The sequence below is a fragment of the Bombus vosnesenskii genome, unplaced genomic scaffold (assembly GCF_011952255.1).
Source record: "Bombus vosnesenskii isolate JDL3184/JDL3185 unplaced genomic scaffold, Bvos_JDL3184-5_v1.1 scf7180000016263, whole genome shotgun sequence".
Lineage (NCBI taxonomy): Eukaryota > Metazoa > Arthropoda > Insecta > Hymenoptera > Apidae > Bombus > Bombus vosnesenskii.
In genome coordinates this window covers 2413665-2427336 of record NW_022884332.1, presented here as the reverse complement: position 1 = coordinate 2427336, position 13672 = coordinate 2413665, and the positions used below count along the sequence as shown (strand labels likewise).

Here is a 13672-nt window from a genome sequence, read left to right as displayed (position 1 = left end):
ATGGCAAAACCCATCATTGATTTTTTCAGAATGAAATTTTTATTGATATTTTGCATCCTGATTGTTGGAAATGTTCAATCAGCGATAGCACAATTTTAATGTATCGATCTTTTTAAACCCTTCTTTTCCAATAGATATTCTTATCTTTAAAAATGTGTCATTTGACGTCATTCCGAATTTGAGAACATTCTATTTTACATATTAACATTTTTTAACATTTATATATATAATCTCTTTCTAGAATTGAATGAAGCATGAATTCTTAAAAATTGAATATTTAACGTATTGAAACCTAATGTAACTTTATTATTTAAATTCGTATTATTTTATTTATATTATTATATAAATGAAATAAATTTCTGTTTTCTCACCTAAACTCTTTCGTCTTCCAGCGATATCCTCCAGTTTCTTATCTTGATCTTGAGGGTATAAAACTATCATAAACTCTGAACTTCCATGTATGACATCAACATCCTCCCTAGGAATGGTAGGTGATGTTGCTTTATCATCTAACGAGTGACTTTTAACGATTTGTGGCTCGTCGACGATCGCCTCTTGATTCTTGAAATTTAAACTCAACGACGAACGAAGAGGTGAGCAACTTAAAGAAAATTCTTCTTCGTGTTGTTCTTGAATTTTAGGCATAGACAACGGTGACATACTGCGTTCTCTGGACATCGAAACTGATCGAGATCGTGATTCTCCGTACGCTAGCCGTCTATTAGATTCTTCTACCTCTGGTGATGTTACTGTTACGGTGGCAACAGTTATTGGCACTGACGAAGGCTCCTTATCCTGAATTAAGTTCTGTTTTAAACGTAAGAAAAATTTCCATTTATTTACGAAATAAAATTTGTTTGAAATATTAGAACTAAATATTTATTAATATTTTAATAGGAATTATAATAGCATGTAATTAATTTATATTAAAATCTACTGTCACTGTATTTATACATATCACAGAGAAATGTATTTTGATAATTTTTTTCGAAACGAAAAATTTCATTCTTTACTGTCCTCATTTTATTTTTTAAAGTATTTTTCACCACATAATGGGAAAAATGAATTTGTTATATCCAGAGATCTTTTAAAAGTAGATAGTAAAATCACAAAGTTTTATACAGAGATATCTAAGAATAGGACTAGAGTTATGGCAATTAACATTCCTCAGAGAACTTCTGACTCAATTTTTCCAACGTTAGAAAAATATCTTAAATAAAATATCTTCAGTAAAATATAAAAGAATTGTTATTCCTATTTACAATTTGTCATGCCAATTTTATGCTACAGGTTTTCAAAGAATATTTTAAAAGCCATTTTAATATTTCTGAAATAAGAACAAGATTGAAATATAAAATCTCGAAAATTGTATCAGAATTAAAACCAATACAAAATAAAAAAAAAAAGAACACTTGCCTCAGTGCTTGGTAGATCCATAGCAACACTCGAACGAACCACGTGATTTCCAATCTGGCTTTCGACCTTTGAAATGGAATGATCCTTCGATCTGGCCGGAGGAACAGGTGGTGGTTCCGAATTGTCTACCGTGTCCAAGGCAAATTTCACCCTACTATCGGCTCTAGATGGTCGACCTGTGAGTCTCTGAGCTGATACTGATCTACTAGCTGGTCCAAAAGGTACGTCGTCATCTTCGTCCCGATTTCGAGCCTCGTCTCTCGTCAAGCTTCTCGTTCTTTGAGTAGGCACCGCGAAACTGACTTCTCGTTTCTCTCGCGATCTAATTTCTCTGTGACTCTGCGATTTTCCGCTCAACGAGGGCGCCATTATGCTGAACATTCGAAGAAATATTTATTATTTAAAATTAGTAACACAGAAATCTTATTTAAATCTAGAAATTGTGAAATATATATGTAAATTTTACTTTGCTCCACTTTGCACTTTTCTTTTTTTTTTTTTTTTTAAGGAAACATGAATATTCCATCTCCAAAAAATGGTACTTTATTTAAAACATTCGGATAATATTTGCAAAAAATAAAATAGAATTTTATAAAAATGGGAGAAACGTGAGTATTATGTTCCCAAATAATTTTGCTTTATTTAATCGTTTAATTGTGAAACGAACGTACCCTCTTTTTATATCTGGAATGAAGATTACGTCGCTCTCCTCGCTGGGCTCGCTCACGCCATACGGATTCTCCGCTTTCACTCGAAATTTATACTCAGATCCTTCGATTAACTCGGACAACGTTGCTTTGGTCTGCCTACTCGTGATTGCCTTTAACCACACGTCCCAACCGACCTATGAAATAATTTTCAAAATGAACGAATCACCGATTAAAGCTAAGCTGTATCTTTATAAAAACAATTCCAATATTATTCTTTATCACCAACCCTATAGTACTCGACAATGTATGTGCCAATTTTGCAACCACCGTCGTCTTCCGGTTCTGTCCACGACAGTGTTACCGATCTCCCTAAGGTCATCGTGACTGTCGCTTTTCCAGGTCTTGCGGGTCGATCTAAAATCGAAAAGGCAATTTATTTCACGTTAAAAGTTTCGTAGGAAACATAATTCCAACTCTACAATTCTACCAGATTGAAATAATTTACTTATTTCGATTACGAAGAAAACACTTATCTTATTTATTAAAATAGAATCCAAAGTAATCTCAATTTTTTATTTCTAAGAACTTAAAATAATATATCTATATTGATTTATTTATAACAACAACCTGTTACTGTTACTAAAAACGACGACGTATCCTCTCCAAGCTTATTTATCGCCTTGACAGTATATTCTCCTCTGTCAATTCGTTTAGCGTCAGGGATCTTCAGGATCGATTCACCGTCCATCGTTTCAAAAATGTGTCTTTCGTCGCTTGAAACCACTTCACCGTCGTGGTACCAAATCACCGATGCTGGAGGTCTTCCAGCTAATGACACTTTTAATCTAATTGTTTCATCTTGCTCGAAAAGAAGTCCATCTTCGTATTGACGCGGAAGTCGTATCTTTGGTGGTGCTAGTTTTAAGAAACATAATTTAAAATTTGACTTTTTATCGATTTGCTAATTAAATCGTAACAGAGGAAGTGATTTGTAAACCTTCTAGAATCAGTCTCGCTTTGGTGCTAGCGTGACCAGCTCTGTTAGTGGCGGTGCATTTTATTTCTCCCTCGTCGTTGAGCGCGGTTTGATGAATCAGGAGAACGCTCCTGCCACTGTCCGTGATGATCCTCGTTCGCCTGCTACTGAAAATCTCGAAGCCATCTTTGAACCATGCGATTTTTGGCAACGGAGATCCCGTAAATCGCACCACGAACTCAGCCTAGAAATAAAAACAAACAACGTAGAAGGATTAATATTATTGTAATTAATAATCTATTTTCAAAAATGAATAAATCAGTCGATCAATCAATTACATATCTTAGGCTCTTTTTTAAGGATTTATTCTCAAAAGTTGGAATATTATCGCGTTAAGAACAATTTATCGTTAGAATTATCAGCGTCCGAATGGTACAGCGTACGTAAGTAGCTTCGCCTCTGCCGTATCTTCCCATACTCTGCGTATCTTCCCATACTCTGCGTATAATAGATCGTTTATGTTCAAGATTAAATCTCTCACTGTTCTGGAGTTTCAAAAATCTATCAAAATTCTAGGATACCTACCAATGTCTCTGCTATACAATACGATCACGTTCTCAGTTAAATGATCAAAATTTATTCGTTAAAATTGGAAATTGGAAAGATATAAATTCAAGGATAAAGTTACAATGACTAAAGTACAATATTAGCGCATACTCTTATTTCCCAAGCGAGTGTTTCTTTATCAGTTTCTGCGTTTCATTATTATAATAGAATCAAATCTTTACACATATGTAGGAGTATTTTCATATACTTTGATCTAATTAATTGGTAGGTGAAATGCCAACAAATACAACGGTGTGACAATACTTTTTGTAGTCACTATATGTTATCAACAACCCAGTATGGCCATGAAGAGAGATATGAACCTAACCTCAATCATCTTTCTATTGGAATAAAAGTCAGCATCAAATTTGTTCGATTAAGTTCACATTTAGTTCGTTAACTATAAGAATGAAAGATTCTTTTTGCTAGGTTTAGTTTCAATTGAAAGAATTACCTGCTCATTTTCCAGCACTGTGGTGTCCTTGACTTCAAGGTCAAAGTGGGGCGCGGATGAAGCGGATCTCTGCAAGGTCACAGTCAACGGATCCGAGATCTCGCTGGGTCGAGACAAACCAACCGCGTTCTGAGCCCTGACCCTGAATTGGTAGCGCCATCCTGGTTCGAGGCCGCTCAAGGTCAGTTCCGGAAAGGTGCAAAGCCCTGGTGTGCTGCGTACCCAATGCTGCGAGCCGAGCCTTCGATGTTCGACCAAATAGCCGACAATGGCCGAGCCACCGTTACTTGGTGACCTCTCCCAACGAATAGCGACCACATCCGGCTGCGATTCGTCTGCTCCTGGTATCAAAATTGGCTTTCCTGGTGGCGCCGGAAGCCCTAAAATCACGGATAGCAATGCTTTCTGTATCTTTTTCATGTCATTTATTCGATGCTTAACAAAAGAATTGTTAGAGTTTTATTATTGGTTTCCTTTTATATTCTTAATAACTTATTATTAGTTCTCCTTGACATTCTTAATGAGTTATTGTTAGTCATCTTTGGTATTCTTAAGGGTATTGCAGCTACAGTTTAAAAATAATTAGTGAAAGATAATGTGCTGTTATTTCGAACAAAATACGAATAAATACGTATCTTTGTTTAACGGTCAATAATTTGTGAATAATTACATTTGGTAATAAGAATTAATTATTTTTGCGGATCCGTTGATGGATGAAAATGTGGTAGGGTTAAATTTGCAAATTTAGTTCGATAACGTCACTTTTCGTGGATCAGTTTGGTTAATATTTATTGTTAATAGAATCATTAGCGACTATTAGAATCGTTAGAGTAACCTGTAACTCTAAAAAGACAACGCATTAAGTTATCCCATTTTTACATAACCTCCACATTGAGTATACTTAAGAGTATCTATGAAATCTAACATGATGTTATTATTTGTCAAAACTTCATCAAACTCTTTAAATTCGTTTTTACATCTTTCTTCAAACTTTGGGAACGGATCACGTGGAATTTGGCAACAGGTTTTTTTAAAACGTTTGTTTACTTAATATGCTATTTTGAACATAACATGGCTACCTGCTATTGGTCCATCTATATGTTGTGATTTATTTTTTTTTTTTTATTCTTACTTCGATAATACTTGGTTACATTAAAAGTGAAGAACAATGAGAGTTACGGTATATTTTAGGGAAATGATTCATTGGCCTGAATAATGGTATTTAAAAGAATTCCTCGGTTAATAAGTTCACAGAAAGCTCGCACGTGCCAGAACGATGCTCGCATATGCGTAGAACACACGTTCTCTAATACAGGTCCGCAGGTGGCGCTCCCAAAATAAAATTTGAAAGTGTTTGGCAATCCTGGGGCCGCTGCTTCGTTGTCCTCAGGTCGAGAAAAACTATGCGAGTCTGTGGTGTTGGACACCGGCTCGACGTGTCTTCGGCGCTTTTTTACAACGTGCCTATCGTCTTTGGATCGATTCTGTGTCTATCTAAATGTTGTGACAATCGATTACCATCGAGCATGTGTTTAAAGAAGAAAAGAAAGAAGTTGTAAATACTTGATCGCTTTAATTGATCACTTATAGCCATGTTAAACATCATACTAAGTTATTAACGACTTAGTTGAAATTATAGATCGAATTTTATAATCCTTGAAAAAAATTGAATCGTTTAGAAAATTTTAATATTTGTAATATTTGATCAACGCGTATCGTTATGCTACAAATGCCGGGATTCAAACTAATTTCTTTAAAATCTTCTACTTTTTGCGAAGAGTACATTTTTCCAAGAATTAATTCCTCAAACTCATAAAAACGTATAAAAAGGAAGATTTCATTTTTATGAGAAAAATGATGTATACATACGTAGGTATTAGATGTTAAAGTTAATTACTCGTCAAAGGATTTTACCCGCTTAGAAACGTTTATTCGTATTAATATTCCATACATTTTCTAAAATAATATTTGAGTCGAACAAAAATTAAACATACGTCATAAAAGATTAGTAAGTAAGGTATTAATGAAAGCAATTATCTTTAAGAGATTAATTAACAGAGACATTACGTAGATTCTCAGTGTTCCTCACAGATAGTTGGTAAGCATGATACAAAGTAGGCAAAAATATGTTTCATCCGATAGATTGTATTTTCATTTGTTCCTTCCACGCTGCCTGCCCATCGCTAACCGACCCACCATCGGCTATTAAAATAAACGCCCTCAACGCGTACGAGTTAATTTTGGATAACCGGTTGATTTGATAGTAAATAAATACACGGTCTTCGAATAAACCTCCATAGAAGCTGCCACTGACAGAGATACAGTCTCTCGTAGACTATCGCGGAAAATTTCACCGATATTCTACCAATTGTATCAACAATTTCCAATATCGATCAACATTTCACCCTCTGTAACAACGTGATGTAGAAAATCGACGATCCTACTGACCTAATGAACTTGCCGATTAGCCTAATTCCTCGTCCATTACCGATCACTCAAACGTTGCGCGGGCATGACAGATCTGTCGGCAGAAGCAGCCTAATTTTAGCTATCATCCCACTATCGAAGCAAGCCAATCGAGAGACAGGCACACTGAGCATCGTCACACTCGCCACACCGTTACCGGAAGCTCTGTGTCACCGCACAGAGCCCACAGTCACCATATCTCACGTCCCTTCGAACACCTCCTGAACCCTCGATAATTTCATTCGAAAAGTCCGATTCATGGCAGAAAAGGCTCTGAACTAAATGAACGAAAAATTGACAAAGAAAATTTATGGAAATGCATCATGTGCAAACTAGAAACTTTTATTCGCCTATCGAGTCTCGATCAAGATGGCGATCGGTTGTCGCTGTTCCAAATGACGCGTTCTAACGATTTCATCCCTCGAGATCGGTTCGCGAGGCATCAGACGGCACAGTTCAAGCAACGTAAACGCGTTTGCACAGAAGCAATGTGTCTACCTGATCCCTCCCAACGTGGTCTCCTAGTGGCAGAGACTGGCTGACTTTTGGAGTAGTGGCTCTTCGTGGTGGCGTTGCCCATGATCGTTCCTCCTCTTCCTCTTCCACGTCGAGCCCGGCTCGACGATCACTCCGTTCCTGGCCAGTTTTTCGACGGTTCTTGGACCATCGAGCGTCGAAAGATCCTCATCGATCGACCGAGAGTTTCCGTGGTGATCGGTCGAGGAAAGTGGGGAAAGCCCTCGAGGTGTCTCCCCGAACTGTCTTTCGAACGATGGCTGAACCGAACTCGCGAGAGAGTAAGAAGGAAAGACAGAGAGAGGAAGAACGTGTTCGGCTCGATATAGCACGAGGCTCGGTGCAGCACTGCCGGACCTCTTCGTGGCCGACGACCGTGGCGACGCCAGCCTCTTCGGGCTTCCTCCTCGAGCTATCTTTGTCCCACTGTATCTGGCCTCTTTGTTTTCGCCCGAAATCCCTCGAAATCCTATGAAAACAGCCACAGCTTCGCTCTTTAACGGCTGACTCTGTAGCTACGGTGATTGAAATCGGCTGTTTCGATTGTTGCCGAGTTATATAACGTGTCTCCTCGGTGAACATGACCGGACGTTGCTGACACCTCCTGGGAACGCGGGAGTTAAGAGTACAATCGTCAGAGTGTTTAAAATGACCAATTTGTAATTTTTGTGGAAACATAGATACGCAACGCGTTTCTTTGGGGATTTACGACTTTTATCAGTGCTTTTGGGGGTGATTTGAACGATATTTTGGAAATTCGAGGACGAAAGTTCTTTAGAGATTTTTCTGAAGTTTAATATTTCGCCTGAGGTTCGTCGAACGTTTGGGTTAGGTTAGTTCGTCCATGCGTTATGTATTTTGTTAAAGTATACCCTTTGTTCTGATTTCCTTGGTACGAGTTTCGTATTATATTCGTGAATAATTCTAGCGATAAAAGAAGTCAAGTCCGACAAATAGACCGATGCTGTTGCTTTCAAGTTCGAGTTACTGAAGCGTTTGATAATTTTGACGATAATTATTCCGCGTTATTATAACGAGAATACATTATAAATCCTGTGCTTGTAGAGTTTCTACATTATCATTATTCACGGATTCAATGATTTTATAATATACAAGGTGTTCGAAAGCCACAAAAATAACCTCCATAAATTCACAACTACAGAAAAGTGGTGATGTTGCAAATACTGTTTTTTAAATACCATAGAATTTATCATCGTTTATGTTATCTTGTTGCGACGAGCGAACTTATGAGAAAATCATCGAATCATTCGTCGTTTGAGAACTGAATATTAATTGTTTTACTTACGTAATGAGATTAGAAAATTAATAAAAGGTAGAGCTGACTAATCGAAACAACTTCTCGTTCAAAGGCTCGTATAATAACGTCATATATGGAAATGTTATGAAAGTTAAGCTCTAACTATATCGTCCTCTGTGGCAAATTTTAAAATTCATAAGGAGCATCCATAACCTCATTTTTTTTCTTTTTTTTTATTAGAAACAGTCCTCCTAGCGTTTGCGAACCTGCATTTCCGGTGACGTAAAGAAGTGCACGCGTTCGTGACGTCACTGCCCGATATTCTTACGCCCTGTGCTCGCTTCCAACGAGTTGATATCTCCCTTTGTCTTTTTTTTTCTCCGATACTCCCACTGGAATGTATCATACGCTTATATTTACGAAGGCACACCTTGCTTTTCACGCTGTTTGGTCAACGCCGGTCACTGACCTTGCCGCTCGCGCGTGCCATCGAGAAAAATAAAATGCTTTTGCATTATGCATTAATTGCTAAAGAGCTCCAAATCAGGGAACAAATCGCTGGCATCGCGTATAACAAGATTCTCTGTTCCGTTCCTGGTTTTAATTAACTCGTACGGTAACACAAAGTTATGGTTGTTAGCGTGCTTTTAGAATTTTTATTTCTCTTCTTATTCACAGATTCAAACATTCTCTAGTATAGGTACGTATATAGTATAGTAATAAGATTGTAATTATTCTCTTTATGAAAGGCTTCAGACCACATAAGGTGAATTTGTAATTAATTTTAAACAATATTTTTGAATAGAATTACATGTGAAAGTGTTATAGTAATTGAATATACAGGGTGGTTGGTAACTGGTGGTACAAGCGGAAAGGGGGGGGGGGTGAAAATATAGAATAAACATTTTTTTAAATTTTTTTTTAATTTTTCCATCGAGACAACGATCTACAGTAAGATCCATTATAACGTACCGCACGCGTACCGAGCGAAAATTCAAAGTCGATTTTCTCGAAAACAAAGCCTCAAACGAAAAATTTTTATTCTATATTTTCGACTTCTTTTTCGCGTAGAATCATCCCCTTTCCACTTGTACCACCAGTTACCAACCACCTTGTATAATCGATCTTTAGAAAGAGGAGAAAAGTTTTAGTAAGTGGAAAATTTTTCATTGAGAGAATAGAAAGAAAGCAGAAGATCGAGATTTATATATGTAAAATATATTGTGTTTTCAGTGTGTTACCACACAATTAGGTATCAATTTACACGAATGACGAAAGAATTTGTGGTTTCGTGCTGGACACGGGAACACGGTTCCATCGTCCTTCGTAGTCATCTTGTATACCTCGAAGTGGAACCATTTGACATCTTCTACTGGTCAACGATGATGACATAAAAAAGAAGACGATCCTGATTTCTTTCAGTGGTCGTTAAAAGATCTTTTACGTTATTTATTGTCATCATTTAATTTATAAAGGCTTAAGATTTATTTTTCAAATAATACAAACAGTATTGTATCTTTAACGTGGATAAAAACATTTATTCCTGTAATTAATTAGCTTGTTGAATACTTGTAACGATAGGTAATTAGTAAAAATGGTAAACGTTGTATGGCTTTGTTCTCAGGTAAGTTTCACCGAGTACACAATAGGTCCTGAGCCATTCACGATTGTGCCCCGGGTTGAAATATTTTTCCAGCGTGCGTGACTTTAGCAGAAGAGGTCAATCGCACCTATAAATCATGCTGTAAAGAAATATTTTTCGCCAGGGCCACGAGAAACATATTATAGCTTGAACGTCGCGTCGGTGACTTCATTGTTTGCCATTTCTGTCTTTTTGGAAATATACCTTCTGCGAATTCTTGTGGCTTAAAAAAAAAAAAGAAAAGAGGAAAAGAACGAAAGGAGGAAAGCAGAAGAAACGTTTTAAGGAATTCTTGTTATTAACAAAAGCAAGTCTGTGAGAGAGAACAACGCATAATTGAGCATCTACATCCACGAAAACTGATTAAAAAGTCGATTTTGACAACTTCACTTTATGTGCAAAATTTTTATTTACTGTTGTTCCGTCTGCTTATTCTGCATTAAATTATTTTTAATTTATACACGAGATTAGTTTTCTCCAATTTTTTAGCATAAATACCTCGTTACGTAATACTTGGAAACTAACAGGAAATAAAACTAAAAAGAATTAAATGACGAAAGCAAATCAAAAACCGCTGTCGTATCTAGTCAGAAGAACAAAACTCAACGTCGATCTTCGCCAAGTCGAGTCAGACGTTCGCAAAAATGACCAAAAATTATCTAGTCAGAGGGACAAAACTCGACATGGACTTCCATCAAATCGAGCCAAAAACTATCTTCGTACTCGATCGAAGGAAGAGATCTCAATGTCAACCTCCGTCAAACCAAGCAACCAAAGATTGTCTTTGTACCGAGTCAGAAGAACAAAATTCCAGATTCAGCTAAAAAAGGCAGAAATTACGTTGGTACTCGGTCGCAGGAAGACTCGCTCTCGATATCGATCTCTGTCAAACCGAGTGAAACGAAGTAAAACCAGAAGTCGCCTTTACATCCAGTCGAAAGAAGAAAATTTCCGATCGACCTTCGCCAAGTCAGACCAAAACAACTCCATCCTCGTCCTAACGCATTCTCCATCGTAAGCACCCTAACTTCTGTCCCGTCCTATCAGATGGCTCGTCTAATTAAAAATCAGCTCTCGTCCTCGTACGCAGAATTTACCAGGCACTGGCCATTTTTTCAGTTAGGGCCGGCATTTTCGCGGCACGTTCACGCGGGAATACAAAAGAGGACGCGACTTCTGGGAGAAAGAGGTCGCGAAGGCGGGAAAAGGAGACGGAAGAGCACGAGGAAGAGAAAGGAGAAGGGGAAGACGGTTAATCGGTGCCAGAGTACCGTTGTACCTGAATGGAGCAGCGAGATGGCTTTCGGTTTCCCTGCAGCCTCCGTCGCAGCTGCAGCTCCGCTCTCTGCGTCTCTCTTATCTATCGCGAGTGCGGCTTTTTACGTGGACACGTGACTACACGTGTGTGCACGCGAAAGCGCGCGACAGTTTTTCTTTTCGCCGCGAATCGACCGCGTTACGCTCTACGCATTTCCGCCTCCGATTCCGCCCGGGGGACGACCGTTTCCAACCACGTGCACCTGCAGCTGGAACACGAGGACTCGTGCAACAGCTGCTAACGCCTTTGCTGGCAAGTGCTTACCGTTAACGCGCTATAGTCACAACTATGCGTCGATTCTGCGAGTCAAAGGCGATTCTAAAGAGCGAGACATTTTTCAGTTCGTTTGGAAATGACAGGATTTTGTGATGGGAAGCGACGAGCTGAGAAGCTGGGTTTGAGCATGTTGCGCGATAGTTTGAAACAAGGGTAGTTGTTGCTTTTTTGCGATGGTGAGAATACTTGTGCGCGAAGAAGAATTTAAGATCTTTGGACTTTTTGGCAAGGAAGTGAGTCTTTTGAAAGAAATTTCCTACGAGTTTTAATTGAAGTTTTAACGTGGTTGTAGAATGCTTCGTGCGTGATCGATGCAAGAGGTAAGTGGAAACGGAGAATTTGAAATTCTTGGATTCTTTTACCGGGGTATTTGGTCGCGGAAGCAAGCGAGTTTTGTGAAACAACTTCAACAGGAATTTGAATTGCAGTTGAAACGTATTGGTAGAATATTCGTTGCATGATAGTCGTACAAGAAGTTGAGAAAAGTTGAAATTCGTGGATTTCTCGTTTAGGATATTCGGTTGGGGGAGGAAGCAAGTTTTGTGACAGAACTCCAATAGAGATTTTAATTAGAGTTAAAATAGCTCGTAGAAGATATTGCATGAAGTAAACGTACAAAAGTTATTAAGTCGAGATCGGGAATTTAACATGTTCTAACTTTCCATATGATTTATTTCGTCGAGGAAAAAATTGAATTTAATTAGAGAATTCTGTTGCGAATTTTGGTTGAAAATTTAAAACATAGTTATACAAGTTTTCGTATATTAAAAACGTACAAGCAGCAGGTAGGAACGAAGGAACTGAAATCTTGGGAATTTTTATACGAAATACTTCTTTGAGGGAGAAAATTAATTTTGTAAAAGAACTTGCAGAATATTTCGCGTATGTTAAATAGGCAAGCGAAAGACTCGAATTCGTATTTATCAAAGAGCAGATACTGAAGATTGTGATCTTGGTTTCGTAAGGTGGCTCGTGACCGGTTTTGAAATCGCTCCGAGATAGACCTTCATTGTTTCGCGTCGATAAGCTGTTGTTTAATGCATTTACTCGTGCAAACAGTTACGCTTCTATTCACAGAAACTTTATGATGCATAATTTACTAAACTTACTGATTTAATAAACTTAGTCGAAACAAGTTTTTACTTGCAAACTTTTAATCGAAGATTCTCCTCGTGAACATTTGATCGGTCAACTCGAATGTACATTTTAATTTGTTGGTCAAGGTTTTGGAGGGAAGGCGCGACATAAAACGTCTGGAACGTACAACTTTCACTGTAGTCTATGTTTCTTTCTGTATGCAAATTGCACGAGACGATTCGCTCGGAACGCTCTATTAATCCCGCGAGAAAACAAAACTCCACGCGAGATAAAACCGCGCTTACGTCTCGGTGAATGTACCGTGGTATGCAAACCACGAGATTGTCTTCTTTTTTTTTTCTTTTTTACACAGTCAACGAGCCTGATCGCGAGTAACACGATTCCGTCGATCGTTCGGCACGGCTGTTCGTGACATCGATCGTTCACCCGCTTGATCCGTCTTGCGTTACACCGGTTACGTGCTATACGACGCTCCACTTTCCATAGATTATGAGACGCAGTCGATCGTTTCTATGTCTGGAAACTCTCTCTTCATGCACATCTCGGCTCATAAATATGTATTAGGACTACCGTGTTTCTTGTTATTTGATTTTAGATCTTCATTCAGATTTCAGATAAACTTGTCTGGGTTTCTTGTTTAATTCGTTTAACATGTTTTCAACGAGGTTTAGAGGACTGTCAGGTGCGACAGATAATTCGTAACTCATGGACTGCGGATTTTCGTGCGTTTATGATAAATTGAAAAGTGTTCGAAATATAGTACCTGTTATAGTTATTTAACAGGCGGAACAAACTTCACTGTAGGACTCATTGGTCGAATTATTTTCATCAAAATATGAATTTGCATAAAAATCCACCATCTTACTTATCACGCTCTTCTTTAACTGTTGCGAACAGCTTTTACAAATTTTTAGGTTGTTACTTTTCATAAATGCAAAATTCTGGTTTATTAGTCGTTGATATTATCTTGTCCGTTATTTCGAGCAATTATCATGT

At 38.0% G+C, this 13672-nt stretch overlaps 1 protein-coding gene across 1 annotated transcript in view; it reads right to left on the bottom strand.

Annotated features, from left to right (window-relative positions):
- The window catches only part of LOC117242044 (titin-like), a gene marked incomplete at its 3' end in the record, with an annotated part of 44640 nt that extends 37155 nt beyond the window's left edge, over nucleotides 1–7485 (bottom strand). The window contains exons 1-8 of the mRNA XM_033508378.1: nucleotides 7067–7485; nucleotides 4103–4482; nucleotides 3064–3286; nucleotides 2694–2981; nucleotides 2353–2480; nucleotides 2088–2260; nucleotides 1417–1789; nucleotides 372–807 (exon numbers count right to left, since the gene is read on the bottom strand). Coding sequence (XP_033364269.1) covers nucleotides 372–807; nucleotides 1417–1789; nucleotides 2088–2260; nucleotides 2353–2480; nucleotides 2694–2981; nucleotides 3064–3286; nucleotides 4103–4482; nucleotides 7067–7148 — 2083 coding nt within the window. The remainder of the gene's footprint in view (nucleotides 1–371; nucleotides 808–1416; nucleotides 1790–2087; nucleotides 2261–2352; nucleotides 2481–2693; nucleotides 2982–3063; nucleotides 3287–4102; nucleotides 4483–7066) is intronic.
- Nucleotides 7486–13672: the final 6187 nt, after the last annotated feature.